This window comes from Ptychodera flava, chromosome 9 (assembly GCF_041260155.1).
Source record: "Ptychodera flava strain L36383 chromosome 9, AS_Pfla_20210202, whole genome shotgun sequence".
NCBI lineage: Eukaryota > Metazoa > Hemichordata > Enteropneusta > Ptychoderidae > Ptychodera > Ptychodera flava.
In genome coordinates this window covers 17,828,931-17,847,427 of record NC_091936.1, presented here as the reverse complement: position 1 = coordinate 17,847,427, position 18,497 = coordinate 17,828,931, and the positions used below count along the sequence as shown (strand labels likewise).

General features: G+C 39.2%; 1 protein-coding gene across 2 annotated transcripts in view; it reads left to right on the top strand.

The window, feature by feature from the left end:
* The first annotated feature begins 804 nt into the window (after positions 1 to 804).
* Positions 805 to 18,497, top strand: part of LOC139140206 (uncharacterized) — a 17,874-nt gene continuing 181 nt past the window's right edge. Inside the window, exons 1-2 of one of the 2 annotated variants that reach the window (XM_070709295.1) lie at positions 805 to 1,091; positions 17,422 to 18,497. The exon at positions 17,422 to 18,497 is cut by the window's right edge and continues 181 nt beyond it. In XM_070709295.1, the coding sequence (XP_070565396.1) occupies positions 1,083 to 1,091; positions 17,422 to 17,883 (471 nt within the window). In that variant the 5' untranslated portion in view covers positions 805 to 1,082 and the 3' untranslated portion in view covers positions 17,884 to 18,497. Of the gene's footprint in view, positions 1,092 to 15,176; positions 15,255 to 17,421 lie in introns of those variants that run through there. The other variant, XM_070709294.1, reaches the window with a different exon arrangement.

Below are 18,497 nucleotides of genomic sequence, written 5' to 3'. Positions count from 1 at the left end.
TTTATTGATTTTTTTCATTTAGCGACGTGTTCTGCCAACTGATAAACACAAATCAGCAGCAATTTTTTTAAACTAGCAAAAACAGCACTTAAAAAACTTCACTTAAAAATTTCATCGGTAAAAGTTTATTGTGAGCGAGATTCAAAGTAAATAAAAGTCAATGCGAACCTGAAAGATAGCGCACTTTAGTGGAAAGGACAGAATCATATATTGATGAAAGTGCTGTGGAGAACTTTTCTTGTGGGGAGCGGGGACCGGGGAGGTTTTTTTGATTTTGGGAGGGGAGAGTGGAAAACATTCGATGGGAGAGGAATTTTTATAAAAATCGTTACGGCGCGAAGCTTTTACTTTCCCTGCTAAATTGGGTTTTGTCTAAAATTCTCTCAAATGAGTCATTTTAATTATAAACGCTGGAAACACCTTTTTATTGAAATTTCTTGAAATTGTTTGGTTGCGTACCTCTGATGACGCCTCCTAGTGTGTATCTTGATCGAAAGCGAAGGATTACCAGGTCTTTGACTAATGACTAACTCATCGGTCATATCAATTTAGTTCAATCGAACCATAAACTCGATCGGTTTCCCGAACACCGTGCTTACACTGGTAACTGTCCCATGGCCATGACACCCCATCAAAATCATACCGACGAAACAATCTTAGAGCCGCGATAAATGTGCGTGGCCGACGAAATAGGACTTTCCTTGTCGACACAATTGGGCTATCCCCTATTGCGCAGTGATTTTATCTGCGGTTACGTCTTGCTGCATTGTTATTGGATAATAAGGCCCTGTAACAGAAGGTATCATTCTGTATGCCTTCACACAAGGGAATTCTTTCCGGGATATTTTGGTATTATTTTCACCTTCTTGGGCGCGTCTAGTTCGATACCTAGTTTTAATGCTGTGCATTTCTGCAGGGTAGATATTGCAGTTGAAACTCAGGCTCCATTAATCATACATAGAATTTCTTCGCATGTATGATTTCGACATCATCTGTCGACGTCACTCGCTACTCAGATCTGCTGCGTCAGGACTCGTATCTTTTCGTGTGATTTGAAGGTACGGTTTTTTATTGGTGATTTTATGTCAAAGGTAAGTGACTTACTCGTTTTAACGATCAAAAATTGACGACGCATAGAATGAAAAAAAAACTATTACAAAAGAGAACATATAGTATACACGATTGCTGCCGCGGCTTTATCCCCAAGGACAAAACTCACATGCTATGTCAGTTCCTCGCAATCCCTGCCGTAAGAAAATGGAGGCATCGATCGGGGCTGTCATTGCATTTTAAGTTTGAAATCATTAGTGGATAATATGTTTGCCGCGCACTGACGTAAGAACATAATGATTCAAGTTTAATTAGGGTTATAAGATTCAATATTCTATTAAGAACTAAGATCCTGTACGATTGTGATAATTCGAATTTTCCCTTTTTTTCTGTTGGACACTTACTTATCAATGCTACCTTAAAAGAAAGTTGTTAAGGAGCGATAGCTTTAAAGGTTGTACACCCTGGATTTTCACATTAATCGGCGAGGTATCGATTTTCCCAAAAAATCCCAATTTACGAAATTCGAATCTGTTTTTAAGTGGTGTATTTGGCACATATAAGTGGTTTGCCTTCGCTAATCCCTTGCCTATTCCCAATCCCTTTGAACGTACCGAATAAGAAGCGTGGTAGACGTGTAAACTGTGCTTTGATTTTTCTCATATCGCCCACAATGAAAAATTCGAGAGACACCTCACAAATTGCAATTAGCGATTTCCATCTTGCGCGCGCCGCTTCGCTATCTTGAAGCAGCAAGTAATGTAACCTTCCATGTTTTTCAATTCTTTAAACACCCCGAGGCAACTTACGGAGGAGTTACAGAGTCTCGCTACTCGTGTTGCAAAAAAGCAGGCAGTTTTTGCTCTCTGCAGTTTGGCGGATGTGTTACCTTGAAATATACTCACGACGCACCGTTTAATTTTATTACTGCGACAAATGTTCGACGGAAATGTACTCGCGCCTTTCCTGTATATTTCTGAATACGTTTAACCGTGGCAAGTCCGACGAATGGTGGTTGTTAAACTGCCACGAAGCAGTAGAGTACAAATATTTACTAGAACATCGTTTTTACACACCGCGTAGTAGTGATGTGCCTCGTTATTTCAAAGGTGGAATCTGTACCACATGAGATTTTTTAGCAAAATGTGATGATTATACTGTACACCGTACAATTATGGACAGTGAAGGGAAACAACAAAACAGCTCGAAAAAAATATACGAAATTTGAAAAATGCAAAATAGCTGTTATTGTATTACTATTGTGCGTTTCACCAATTTTACTCCATCACATTTTAAGAGTTTTGAAGATTTGACGTTTTAATTTTTCAATCGCTTCCTCCCGTGTATCTTTGTTCAACTTGTTGATTCGCCGGCGCTTTGCAGCTGTGCATACAGCTTATCAACTGTCTGTAATTGTCAAATGCGCTTTTCGCTATCGACGCCTCCGTTAGAGCGTGCTTTTAGCCAGACGCTGAAATTATTCTGCTACGTAGGATTGCGAAACGCAAAACAACGTCCAAATGCATTGTTTTTCGTCATTATGTAACAAAAAATCGATTAAGAAAAAGTGATAATCCTTTTCTCTTCAAAGGATGTTTCCCATGGAACAATCTTTACGTTAGTATGGTATTCTCTTGTAACGCACATCTGAGGTACCATTAGGAAAGAAAACTTGCGGAAATCGGTTGTCGCTTTATAGTGTTTACTCTTTGATACTAACAGACTTAATGAGGCGTGGATCCGACTGCGAAATGACCATTATTTTGATAGCGTCATATGCAATGTGGATGGTTTCCACACACGTGACGCCTCGAGCGACACTTCCAGTATATGGCGTATATCCGGGTCCGAATGGTGTTCAGGCAAGATCATATGTGAACGTGATATCAAGTAATTTATCGACCAGATGTAAAGGTGTGACTGCAGTGAACACTAGCCCTTACTCGGTGAAGCAGCCATCCGATTTGGAAGATATGTCACGTGATCATGCGACGGGGTTCACATAATATATTTGATGTTGCTCGACAGCCGTGTAAAGGGAAGAACTCGAAATAGAATTAATGAGACCGACGGATATTTTCAGATACGCTTTGTGTGATTTGTTGAGTATAGAACAAGATCTCAGAGTTTCCTCGCATAAATCGTATTCGTCAATATGTCAACTTCCTATTTGTTATCACAATGCTATACACTCATAAAAGAACGATTCTAAGTTGACGCAGAGACTAGAAAACACTAGGAACGTTTGATCATGCAAAACACTGTATGTATTTGAAATAGTGGCCCTGAAAGTGTGCGCAGTGGCGCCTCACTTTATGTGCGCGATTGTGCTAAGTATGAAATATTTCCGGTCCTTGACATTTGGCAATGTAGGGGCGATGAAGCGATTTCTTTTTTTATTTGCTTGTTTTAAAACTCACTGATATCTAACCATTTTAAAACTCACTGATATCTAACCATTCATTCTTTCCGCTGACAACAGAATACTTTGACTCCCCCATTAGCATCAAGGGTATGAAGGGATGGTAATCTAGTACAATATCGAAATCATTAAGATAATGGTGTGACCCGTTTATGAGGGATTACTGTGGTAAGCAATTTGGTTGAATGAACGGACCTACGCGGGAGCTAGCATATCTCAATTATGCTTTCTCTCGGTAGCTTATATCCTTCATTAGTCGCGTGAATACGGACAGCAGCACTTCAGGACGCCAACGTAACCGAAGAATCGGCTTTTAGTACAAGTTTAAGGCAGAAAGTGCCTCTGGAGCAGATTTTCAATGTCTCAAATTGCCACCATTTCATAATCCAAAATTTAATTCTCATCGCAGAGTGAAAGCAAGGATAGCGGCCATTTCGAATTCAAAGGTCCTTAAAGGGACAAAGTCGGCCATTTTTCATGGATTTTGTTTGATGCAAGATACTACTTATATTGTTTGACATGTTAAAAGATACTGAATAAATGGGTGACCATGGATGTATTCGAACCAGGTTTTAGACAAATTAAATGAAAACATGGGGAAAATGAATTAATGGTCATGACCATTGATTAATTATCGCGATGGTTTCGTGTATTGTGTCTAATACCGGGGTCGAATATATGCATGGTCACCCATTCATTCAGTATGTTTCAACATGTCAAACAATATAAGTAGTATCTCGTATCAAACAAAATTCTTGAAAAATGGCCGACTTTGTCCCTTTAAATGGTAATTTGTTTCTCTAGTGCTAAAATTTGCAAGTGATCCCTGACATTTATTCTTGATTTTAAAGAGAATTGATCATATAAGCTTACGCCCAATTGTTATTGGATGTCATATACGCTGAGCAATATCCCGCAGTATCAAAGAACGTTTAGCGCCATAAACTACTTTAAATCCAACCGATCATGGTCATTTTACATCCATGCATATTCCAAACGACTTCCCTTCAAAAAGCGGCACGGTTGCAGAGAAACTATTCTCTTTATTTTGAATATCTGCTGAGTATATATTAAGTTTATATAAAATTTACCGCGCATAACCGACATGAAAATAACAGCAACAGCAATGCGCACAAGCAGTAATATCTTGTACTTTTAACAGAATACGGAATTTTCGTCTGTGTTACCTTTTGATACAAAAATGCATTACAGTTCAACAGGGTGCACTTAATAGCAGATAAATATAAAAAAAATCGTGAGAGTGGATATATGTACCTTCAATTCATCAGAAATTGGCGATTTAGAAAATCCCCTTTGGATGTAGCTATCTCCGATGACATCTTCCCCTGGAGGTAATGGCTTAGGTGTCACATGCTGCCCACGAGAAATCTTACGATTGCTACTGTATTTGGAAAAGTCTTCCAACTAATGCTTTCCGTGTTCCCTAATCTGCTAATTTACCGGAAAGAATTTTTTTCGAGTGAGCGGTTTACATTGCCTTTTTAGAGGGCAACCCGGCAGGACGCCAAAATACTCGTGTAAGCCATCGAGCATTTGTGAATAGTCAGAGAGCCGGATATGGCTATGCTTATGCTGCATTCAGTTTGGCTATACGCTTGATATTTCTGAATACATTAACCGTATCTGAACGAATGACATGCCTAAAAGAGAATTAAGATAGAATGCGTCTTGGGAGCAGATATTCGGACTCTCAAATTTTCCAATACTTTTCTGATTTGCCACTTGCTTAGCCTCATTTTGAAGCTCTTGGTGTAAATAACATTTATAAATGTCACGGTCTCATTACTGTGAAAATAAAAAGTGTGATTTTTTCTCAAACGTGTTAAGAGAGACCGTAGCCATTTTGAATTTCAAATATTTCAAATATTGGTAAACTTAGGGTTAAGTGTACCAGTTTCTCTGGTGACAAAATTGACTCCGGCTTTTATTCTTTATTTGAGAGAGAATGGTCGAAAGTTTCCTTGAGCAAATTTTGAGGAAAAGTTTCTCTTTCACTTAAGATGTGAATACCGTCTTAAGGTAGTATGCGTCTCGAAAGTGAATGACTTAAACTGTTGCTCAAACGTTCCGTAAGGAATATTTCAACCATTCTCTTTACAACCAAGAATAAAAATCGGGGGTCACCGTGCAAATTTTGGTACTAGAGGAAAAAAACCCCAAGATTTACCGATATTCAAAATTCAAAATGGCCGCCATCCCTGTGTTAATTCTATGGAGGAAAATAAAATTTTAAATAGAATAGAATTAGAAAATAGAATTCCGAAAAACTAAGCCGGTAAAGGTTTTCTTTCACCAAGAGCTTTAAAACGAACCCCCACAAGAGGTAGATCAGAAAAGAGCTGTAAAAGTTTGAGAGTCCGAATATCTGTCTCTCAGGGGCGTTCTACCTTAAGTAAAATTTGTTTCTCATGCCTGGATCAAATACAGAATAAAATAATCAAAATTGCCTATATGTTCAGCTTTACCAACGAACGAGGGAAACAGACTTTCAGTAAGCAAAGCGACACTTAACACGATGGCTGTTAACAGTCTATACCTAATGAAGGTTTTGATTTACTGCTGTTCTGCCTGTAATATTAGTAATTGATATCAATTTTCTATAACAGTTCTGGACATCTGCAATTGTTATGCATAGAAAGTGGGAAATACACTCACAGCTCATTCGAAGTACTGTATTCACACGGTAAAATTGACAAATTGAAATTCCAATACGACAACGACATGTCAACGATTTCACCGAAACAAAATGACAGAATGTTCAAAATATAACTTTTAAAATATTCATGAATACAAAAACAAAAAGAGGTCCAGACACACGTCAGACAAAAGATTATATACGCCACTTTTTGATATCCGCAAAGATTAATCAACCGCCCCTAAGCTTAAAGAAAATGACCAGTCCCAAGTCCCAAGGCAATTGCCTGTATGGTTCCAGTGTTGACCTTTTGCATCGCATATCCTATGACACTTTCTGTATTCCTGTCATTGTGACCAAGAAAAGTTAATTGCAAATGTTAAGTTTGTTTGTTGGATACCGTTACGTTGATAATTACCTTCGTCGTTCAGTAAAAAATATTTCTAACGTTTGTTTATTAGCTCCAAATAGTGGCCCTGACGCAGTCATTAAGTGTAAAATATTTCTTGCATTCGTTAAGCTCCTAATCGTCGCCAGGGAAAGGCTTCTTCCTCAAGCAGTTCAATGGCTTCAGCCAACATCGACCACGACTGTCGCCGATGATGCCCACCTTCATTCACTGTGCACAGCCCGCAGTATTTTGAGTGAAAGTTGACATACTGGCAGGTGAATATCGTCACAAACAATATTAGTTTTATTGAGAGATGACCAGTTGTAAGTTGCACAGACACTTGGTATGATTATTAAGTTTAGCGGAGCAGTAACAGAACAATGATCGAACGGGAGAGAGAGAGAGAGAGAGAGAGAGAGAGAGAGAGAGAGAGAGAGAGAGAGAGAGAGAGAGAGAGAGAGAGAGAGAGAGAGAGAGAGAGAGAACAAAGACAATGGGACAGAAGAAAACGAACGCGAGAATGGAAAGACTGAGCTTCGTAAATCGTATGGTATGAGGGAAATAAAACAATGCAAGCAAAACGGCCCTGCGCCCTGAATTAAGTACCATTTGGATATTTGTCTTTAAGTCGCAAAATCTTCAATAATTTAATGGGAAAGTATTTTAATGTGATAATTCTCTATAGATGTGTATGTGAAGGTGGCTGATGTAGATTTGCTTAGTTTATCGTTCACGTGTTATATCTGGAACACAAGGAAGCGAATGTCCTCAAAAATATGCACAGGAGAAGTAGGATATGATGCGTATATCTAACTAAAAGAAAAGATGCCTGCGGTTTATGCCTTGAATGCAGATGAAATGTCTTAACGTGTATTTCAAACGTCGGCATTACTTTTGTTCTGTTTCACGTTAACTTCACGGCTTTTCTTGTAGCACAAATAAAACATAATCCCTTTCCTTTTTAAAGGTTCCTTGGACACGTTTGCGCCACGTGCGCGGTAGTCAAGCGGTAACAGACGATAAAACCAGAGAAAGCTAAAATCGCCATCATTGTCACGTGGACAAATTGGTTATGAATATGCAAATCCCAGAACCAGTTTTTCGAAAAGCAAACATGTAGAGATATCCTCATATTAAAAGTTGCCTTTGAGTTCAAATTATCATTACAAGGTCGAGTCAATCATTAAGCAAAGCGTAAATAACAAGGATTGAAGAACATGCCAAAAGGCGCCGCAGAGGGACAATCACTTTACAGATTGATAGACAGTCGGTGTGTGGTCTACTATAGTGCTGGGATTCACGTGAATATATGGTATAATTTATTTTACAATGGGGACTCAAAGTGAATGGCAAAGTGTAAACCTGAGTTCGATGGTCAGGAAACTGCTAATTGGTAGAAATGGTGAGATTCATTTATTCTTATTTGATATTTATGGGTGTTAAACGGACATTTATTAAGAACATGAATGTCGTAAGAAAAACTTTGACTATATCAGGATGATGAGAAAAATGGCAATGAAAATACGAATGTGAAATGAGATCGTGGTGAAGAAACACATAGTCGACATTACAAGAGGGAATGCTTCTCACTCTTGTGTAGACAGATATTTAAAGTGCCTTTTAGTTTGCCTTTCTAGTTATAGAAAGACGATGACCGAGTACTTATCAACAAAGATTCATCGCAATTAATGAGTTGATGTACACGTATGTCAAAAATAATAGGTCAGTCATTTTCAGCATATAATATTTCATCAGAAGGCATATATCAAAGATCAAAGTATAATTGTCAGGAGCAACATCACAGTGGATGGATCTGACGTGCTACACATTTTTAAGGGCGAGACAGAGACGACGAATGGATGATTGTCATGCAAAAGTAAACACGGATCTTAAAACATCCCCGAGAATTGTTCAACCAGGCTCGTTATGTATCGAAGTGTATTATCATTATTAGGTTGAACGTAAGCCACTTTGAAACAGTGTACGACGCCTGTGAATTTTCATTTTGATTTTGAAAATTGTCGTGTGTCTCCTCTCGATCGATACCTTATAAGTATACCAATCGTCGTTATATCAATCTCTTGTGAGCAAGAGAGTTAAAATGTGTAATTACACTGCCTCGTTGTCGTTTGCGATGACAAAGATTGATTTTTATGACTCATAAGAGTCAGGCCCCTTCTGATTACAATTTCGCGCAAACAATTGACCCTATTAGACTAGCAAAGACATTACACTTCTGTCTCCAGTCTTTCACTTTTCCTGGAGGATGTAACAAATTATCTGCGTTTGCTTCGTTCAGCCTACACCTCCACAGAGCCAATTTCATTTATCTAAGTCAGGAAATTAGGACCGACCCGTAACAAGCTTGTAATTAACGTTGCAACACGAAGAAACCTCTATTGTTAGCAAATAAACTGATAAAGTGTAGTAATGACATGTTAATAATTGAAAATACAAAGTTATGTTACTGCTTGGTTGCAAATAGCAAACACCTCTTGACCCACAAGACACAAAACTTCCCCCTCCAGAAGAATGGCTTCAATGAGAATGATGCTAATATCGTATCATTGCGAATTGAACTCTTCCAGTTTCCTCTACACCATATCGTCTTATCCCTCATATAGAGAGTTACAGAAGAGTAAGCACGTTTAGTTTGCTACATTTGACCTCAAAGAATATATTTAGAGGTCATCAACAAATATCGCCTGTTCCTGTCGTATAATCGTTCATGTTGTTTGTACTGCGTCAGACATTCAACTTCGTCTCGTGTCTGACGCAGCACAAACAAAATGAACGTTCACACGACGCAATGACTTCTCATGTACACCCATGACAAGAACTTTACAGTGATACCAAAGACCTTAAATTTTAGGGCTTTATTTTTATCCGCCACGAGTACAATTATGGAAATATTTATATAAACAGGCTTCATGACGTCATTTCAACAATAATGATACTGTATAGTCGACCGTGTACGACTCGACTCCAAAATTGTTTTCTGGATGGTACAAAATTTGACAAGAGCTGCAATGGAACGACCATAGACTGACACTGCAATATTCAACATACAAGTGCTGCAGTCAGCTACAAATGATATTCCTGAAAACCCTTGTAAATCTATGTCGGTAAAATTCCTTCGTAGGCGGAGATCGGCAACCATTTTGTTTATTTGCTATGCTGACCTTCAAGTTGCAAATGTAGTTCTGAAATACTCCGAAACTGATGACGTCAACCTAGCTCATCTCGAAGTTTACCGTATAATATCAGCGTTGATGTTTTGTGGTAAACGTCATGAGGACGGAGTGATATGGGCATGGGTATAATACGATATATACATATATTAGTACATTGATGGTACAAATACGGCGATCGCATTGATCAATATTTGCGATAAAGCTTGGTTGGCATACACGCGAGCTCTCTCGGCAAGAGCAAAAATTCCCTTTTTGACGTTCCATGCAAGAATTCAAATATACTGTTATGATATAATAGCAATAAACCACACTCATCGACGGTATACCGGGAGATTTTAAATATTCATGACGTATATACACTGTTCTCCGACATGTCTTGTTATTAAGTGGATGCCCGACAAATGTTCTGTAACACCCTCCCTTGTAGAGATTTTACCTCGAAGCGTCCCTCGCGTGGTCCAGGCGTGTGAATGTTGGTTCAGGATCGTACGAGAAGGAGATAGGAGGTTGCGTCATACATTTAATTATCGGTTAATATTTAAATGAGAACAATCGAGAAAGGGATATTCTATGGTGTGATCGAGTTTAATCCTGAGAAACAACCAAAGATCGACGGGGAATTTCTACGTAATGACCATTCCATAATGATGATAATTTTGTAGTTATGTAAGTTTAGAAAAGTATATAACTTTGTAGAGAATGTACACTGATGACACACGGACTTAAACTTTGGACGTTGAACGTTATGTTTATCATCTACGAATAAAGGTTTGAATTTGTGCTGTAATCAACATCATGGTGTGTCGACTTCAGTTACTGAAAGCAACGGCTATCCAGACTGGTATCTCAACTCGTATTCCCCTAACTACGAGCGCAACAGTTCTTAACCACTCGTTACGATGGCTCTGCCGCATTTAAAATGTTTCGCCCTTTAAAGGAATATGAGCATGAACGCATGAGCAACTCGATCGCTTTGGGCTAACCCTGATTTAAATGTATCAACGCTGTAAAATAGGTTTGATAAATTTTCTTCAATGGATTAACTCACGTGACTGATATCGTTCTTAGACTCATCACCTTAATAGTGTCTATGTGAGTGAGCTTGTATGTACGCTTGAACAAACTTACACATACATACATACATACATACATACATACATACATACATACATACATACATACATACATACATACATACATACATACATACATACATACATACATACATACATACATACATACATACATACATACATACATACATACATACATACATACATACATACATACATATTGATTTTCTCCCCTCAAGAGATGATCATGTTCATTATCATTCAAGAAACCTGAACGCTTGGTCTCTGCAACTTTGTTTGTCAGGCATCGCCTAAACTCTTACAACGAAGGAAGATACAATGTTGTTTTCTAACTCCCTGCTGACCCTCCTTCCGCGAATGGAATGAGCACATCGACGGTCATAAGGTCAAAGCATTTTCGTGCATGTGGTTCTGATAGAGTTCTTTTATATGACTGCGATGTTCGTATACCGTCTGGGAGTTACCTTGATTTGTTTGTAATTCCCGTGAGCCTTGAGCTGGAGATGCCGATGTCTTTGGTCAGACTGTCTCATTGACACAAACACGAATCGCATTCCTCAACCTCAGCCGTAATTATTCATAGGACATGCTGCTCAATGTAAACACTGCCACTGACGCCTGGTAATGTTTTTGCCTGTTGACGTTTAATCTTTCACAACTTCGCGATCAAAGATTTCTTGAGGCTAGGATTGGCCTTACAGATCGACGGAACTAATCGAAATATCAAGAGAAAACTGCAATTATTGCGAACAGAAATCGATATCCATGTTGACGTCGTGAAGATGGGCTTTGGCTTGCAAATCGTCGGAAACATCAAATCAAGCAAAAAATGTGCAACCATCAAGCGTAGAAATCACAATCTCTGAAAACATGAAAATTACAGCCGTTATTGTTCTCTCTTGTGTGGTATCAAATAGAGGATGACTCACTTTCTAACTCGTTCTCATCATGATATGAAATTAAACCACTGAGGTATATGGCTTGTAATTGCATCGATGCTTTGCGCGTGACCAGTCTGGTTATTTAAGGCGACAAGTAATTTATTTTTAATTTGGCATTTCAATACTGTTTAGTTCATTAACGGGTTATGTAACTTCGAATGTTGATAAAGACAAAACCCTTCACACTAAAGAATTTTTCACAGTCGAAGACAGAGAATTTGAAAAGAACAATCCAGTGGAACAATGAATTAATGAATACGGTTCATATTTTGACGGAGGTCGAGTTCTTTGACAAGTTCAAAGCCGTCAGTTCTATCTTGGCCAATGTTTTGGAAAAGATTAGAACACTTCTCTCTCTCTCTCTCTCCCTCTCTCTCTCTCTCTCTCTCTCTCTCTCTCTCTCTCTCTCTCTCTCTCTCTCTCTCTCTCTCTCTCTCTCTCTCTCTCTCTCTCTCTCTCTCTCTCTCTCTCTCTCTCTCTCTCTCTCTCCACAGAATTAAATACACAAAAATATTTGTTGATGTTACAGTGCAAGTCACATCCCTTCCAATATAGGTAACGATGTGTACATAAGTGACGTGTTACGGTGAGTTTAAACGCACAAGATCAATGTCGAGTACAAGTCAACAGATCAGATATACCACACATGCGATCAACATCGGCGGAATGATAGTCTGATAAACCAAAATAGCTTGAATATTGCAAAAGCGCCCAATAATAGCAGGTGGGAGATGTGCTCGCTTTCATGATTCGCACTTTTCTGCAGGCAACGTTTAAGATTGCGGACATCACAAAAGAGAAAAAGAATCCTTACAAATTCTGACCTAAAATACGCGGAGATTAGGTGAACTGCTTCTGAACATGTTGATGTGAATGTACGCCGCGACAGGTCTATAAAACATGCTTCCTCCTAATGGAAAGGACAAACACAGTCAAGCATACACTATGGTATTTACCGCCTGTTTGACGTAGGCAGCCGCAAGAGAGTGAATTTATCCTGTTGTCGACATCTTACACAAATGATTCTTCGCCCATCAGGCGTCGACGACGATTAACATTCTGAGTGGGGTTGTTTTGCGTCGGGGCACGTTCACGGCCACAAAGTGACATTATGTTTGTAACAGATGCAGTGAGTTCAAGGTTGACTTCCAGTCTTCGCTTACACCATTACTGAATTTAAAGATAATTTAACAAAATTACCCTATTCCTGAATATGTTTTATGTTGTTTGTATGACTTTGTGAAAAGATATGACTACTTTGCTGATCCGAATTTTAAATGAATTATATATATATATATATATATATATATATATATATATATATATATATATATATATATATATATATATATATATATATATATATAAATTCTTAAAACCTTCAAAGTGGTTTGATTGTAAATTTATGTTGGCAGTGGTTTTATGTCGTCACGAATACTCATAAAAGATTTCGCATCGGAAGTTGACTTCTTTGTGAGGGTGAAATCCGAACGGAAAATATTCAAAAAACTCACGAAGATTCAAAATATTTCCTTTTTGTGCGTCACTCTGCGGTACCGTTACTCCACTACTGCAAGACAGGGCATTGCATTGATAATAAGATCGTTTGAATGAGGACCCAGGCAGGCTTATCGATTACATGACACTTCTTCTTAATATATCAAAGAAAGACACATTCGGTATTAAGATAGTATGCGCCTCGAAAATGAAATACTTAAACTTTTGCACAAACTTTCCTTAAGGAATCTTTCCGCCATTCTCTTTCAAAATCAAGAATAAAAATCGGGGGGGGGGGGGGTCACCATGCAAATTTTGGTATTAGAGAAACAAATAATCCAAGATTTACCGATATTCAAAATTGAAAATGGCCGCCAACCTTGTGTTAACTCCATGGAGAAAAATAAAATTTTCAAATTTCGAAAAAGTAAGCCGGTAAAAAGTTTTCTTACACCAAGAGCTTTAAAATGAACCCCCACAAGTGGTATATCAGAAAAGAATTGTGAAAGTTTGAGTCCGAATATCTCTCCATGAGGCGCGTTCTACTTTCATGAACAGGCCAATTAAAACATACACTGATGTACTGCCTTCACGATGTGCAGATGAAATGCTTGTTCAGAAATAGACGAGACATGTATTCGTAATCTAGGATTTGTTGTTTGGAGATTTATGAAGCTTTTCTGGCAGCCGTAGGTCACTTGACATGTGGCGCATTGTCGTGAAATCGCCCGAAGACGGACCATAAAAATTCTCAGATCCGCATAAACAAACACAGACTAGCGCGACACCTATCTTCATCAAAGTGCAAATTTCTCTTATCCAAGAATCATGTAGGAATTGATTATCAGGCAAGATGAGAAGAGGCGGCTGTGAGCACAGGGACACATTCTTCTTGGATAAAAAATGACTGATATTAAGGGGTTTTTTTCACAGGCAAAATCCTCGATGTTTGTTTCCAGTGGTACTTTTTGAAAGCGCAGAAAGAGGACAACCAATGCAGTATTGTGAAAGTATGCTCATATCAGGTTATTGCAAAAAAACCGTCGTTCTTATTGTACAGAGGCATTCATTGCTCATTACGCACATCATGACGTATATTACACTTGATTGAGCAACGATTACATAACTGATCAAGCACAAGTGTTGTGCCATAGACCCTCGAGAAAAGGATCTATGGTTGTGCGGCATTTCTTCCGTAATTTGTGGTGCTCCGTTAGGGCATTTGCTTAATATGCAGACACTTTTATGTGTGAAGATATTTATGTGGCTGTGATTTAATATCAAAGCACTTTAAATCATATCTTCGTATGTGTACTAGTGAATCAATTTGATAAAGTTACTATCGATACGAAGGATTTTCTGAATTAATACGAAACGGTATGATTACTGGTTGCCTTATTTACTGAAAAAATAATCACCGTGTATAGTGACCGTAAAAAATGTAAATTTGATATTAAGAAATTCCGTACAGAGCTATTTCAATTACAAGTACGTGTACATGTCAGTGGAGATGGCACTCCTTCTTACGTCACGACCACCATGCATTTGGTAGTGATAATTTGACATCCACAACGAGTAGGCAATTGACGTCATGACAATCCCATGCTTGGAAAACACGAACTTCAGTGGCCCTGGTGGCCGCTGGAGCGACTTCAAGGGTCAGTGTTGTAAAGGCGTCGGGTGTCATCACGCTGGTAATTACGTCCCGGAAGATCAACGCGAATCCGTTGCCACCTACGACAACCCCGCAAAAATACAAACGACTTATTTGTTATGTAAAATTTGCCGTTCCGCGTTAACCCCCCGTGAAAGTGGCCTTAACCCGTGGATAAAAAAAAGAATAAACGGGAGCGGATTGGAGAAAGCACTCAAAGTCGTACCCGTAAGCACGTGATAATGACAGGAACTTCCGCTTCAAACAATATAAAGCCGCTCTGTTGTTCACAAATGAAACAGTCCCTGAAAACAGTTCCTGTTTGAGTATGGCAGTTCAAAGCATTGGAATTGCGGTAAGTTTGTATGTTTTCGGTCCAAATCTCTGATTTGCCCTTTCCATGACAACCCATATTCCCCGGTATTAGTGTTAACATTTATATATTTATATTTATATCGTGTGTAATCTGCACGACGGCAGTGTATAGGTCAATCTTTTTGCCACAGAAACAGGAGATTTTCACTAAGACACACTCAGACTGTTCTGCACAGCTTCGTAGAATTAACCATAGCGAACCCTGTCTTTCATGTAATAATAATATCTCATAAAAATCGCTGTTATTCTCAATTCTGTTGAATTAAGCTGTTTTCTGATTGAAAATTAGCTAGCCGAGTAAGGCTATATATGTAAGGCTGATTCTGGCTGCATTTCTTGATCAACTCTAGCCGTAGTGTGTTCAATGGAGCGCGGATACATTCTGTCACATGGGGATATGGATCAGTATTGTGCTCCTTTTTTTTGCTATTAAAGGAAGAAGAAAGTACTTCTCGATTCTTCTGATTTCAAACAATCTAAGAATTTCGATGCCACTGCAGTGAAACACATGTGCTGACATTCAAAGGTTGAAAGGAGGGGGAACTTCTTCTATTTTGAGTCGGAGAACTCGAAAGAGCACCATTCTACGGTACCCTAAATTGTGTCGATTTCGTAAATTTCACAATGTCTGAGATTCCTTGCATTAACTCCTTGTAGAAGTAGTCAAACTGTTCATTTTCCACGAAACGAATCGGTAGATTAAAACACCGTAGTTTGCTTAAAAGGCAAAATAGCTCTTAATCTCTTCTGCAGCACGAATTACCGACTAGACGACTTTGAATTATATATATTTTGGGGGGAAATCTCTCTCGGCAAACACCCCTTCAACAGGCCATCCCTTACAACAGTTTGTACTTAAATTTGTTGTCACCCCATACAATATCCAGTTATTCGCAGCGGAAGATTTAATTCCCGCCAACGAGTTGCAGGAAGCGCCGACGCCTGTAATTATCGGGTTGTTCATCTCGACCATCCCTATTTTCTGCAGAAGTCATTTAATCAGCACAATCGGGTTTTTTTTCCGATTTCACTGTATCTCCCTCTATGATATCATCACACGTATGAATCTGGCCTGAAGATATTCACGCACTGATATGCTGAGATGAGCTTGCGATCTTTGGCGGGCAGCGTCGGCAGTATATAGGGCCTGACCTAAACATGACTTGAATGTGAAATGCGCTAGTAATGGTAGCTAAAGGATACTACATGTTGTGCCATCCCTCCCGAATCTTTGGAGGATAGTGCAGTGGTAAAGGTTAGACTATAGACAGCTACGCTAGCACTCAACTGTGGCTTATGATTCCTTCATCATATACACAATTTTCTCAAGCGCTTACTCTCGGGGGTACCTCTGTATCGGGAAACGCAAATCAGCCAATTAATTCAACTTAGGTTGGGAATCGGTCAGTGATTAAAACTCGAACAAAACTGCCCTGCAAGGTGGGAAGGGGGATTCAAAACTGGTGAATTGGGTACGGCCACAGGAATTGTGTCCTCGGCAATTCGCTAAGCAACAAGTACCCTGACGAGGTATATCGACTCGGGAACTTAACACTCAATTAAGCATTTTGTTCGGATCTTGATGTAACGACCATCGAGGACAGCAGAACACAAATCAATCACGTCGACTTCTGCATGTGCCGTGTTCGAGTGGATCTTGTAAAGCAAATAGTACTGTAAGACCCAAGACACACCGGCGCCGCAGCTCAGGAATCATGTATACACAATGCGTCTATCTGTGACAGGGTACAATCAATTGCACATTCATCGCAGCCACTGCGCTAGAAACTCTTTTTACTTAGACTACAGTTGACTGTGCCTCCTAATTAATCGATCACCCATTCAATAGATGATATCGTTCTCGCTTGACTGATCATGGATATCGACAATCGAAGCGATTCCTTCAAATCAGCAAAAATTGCAAAGGGAATTTTCAGTTGTGTATGTTATACACATATTGCAGACATAATCAAATTCATATTTGCAGTTTCATTTCGATCGATAACAGTTTTTTTCTCCATCGATACCAGAATATTTGGGCATTTTATTCTTCATTGCATGTCATCTAAACTTTACACTCTTTAAAATAAGAGACTTATTTCACTTTTTACTGCAAACTCAATATTTGTTTATTCTCATTTCCGTAGATGTCACTGTATCACTGGTCTCTCAGCGTGGTGCTCTTATTGGCGATCGGTTGCTACGTCACGGCCTATCCCATGAATTTTTATCCATCTGGAAGTATAGAGGGAGTACCGACCGAATTGGACGTCGGTTCGAACGGAATAAAACGTGCCGCGAGGGGTGTATCGGACGGAGCGGAGAGATTCTCCTACTGCAAGGGACCGTGTGGATGTTGCACGACAGCGTGTGTGTACGTTCGCTGCCTGCGAATCCGGATGTCGCGGCGATCGCCCCCGCAGGAACCAGCCCGTGAGCTGGGTTTCGATGCCAATGACAGTCACACCTACAGTCGGAGCCATTGGAACGAGATTGGCCCAGCTGAATTCGATGACGCGAATTCCTCACCGCAAATCAGTCCCCAGGAAGAAGTGCAACAGGCAGCACGTACTGACTTCATCAAAAACCTTTTGTCTCTCCTGTTATAAATGTGTCGTTTTTTTCGCAAAGCAAGAGACGTGTATACGTCATCAAGTACACATGCCCGTGGATTATTTGACAATTTGAAAAAGTGACCTGGGAAATTTTTCAGAAGCTCACAGTTCTGTATTAAATGCTTACATACCGTGCATATCTTCACATTGAATCTCTTTCATTGGCACTTTCAGCTGCAATCTTTTATCATTTCCTTAAAGGCTCCTCAAACGTCGAGGCTGTACCCACGGGTCGTGTTGTGTCAGCTTCATTCAATTACTGGCATGTAGCAATCAAAGAGGACGACAATGTCATGTTGTCATTTTCTTGAAACATTCACACAAGATTAAAGTGGTAGAAGAACTCCACTCGTGTCTTCATGCATTCGAAGGTCATTCGTGGAGGAACGTAAATCTACCCTTGAAAATTTGCAATGCCTCAGGTCACATTCAGCTCGCTATGTCTTTTAAAGAAAGCGGAAATTTGTCATAAAGCAATATGAGTTAGGGTTACGTATCTATAATTGGACTTGCTTGAAAAGGTCAGTCCAAAATATCAACTTTCTCATTAAACTTCACTTGTTATCGCTGCTTCCATATCATATACCCAACTATAAAGAAAATGACAA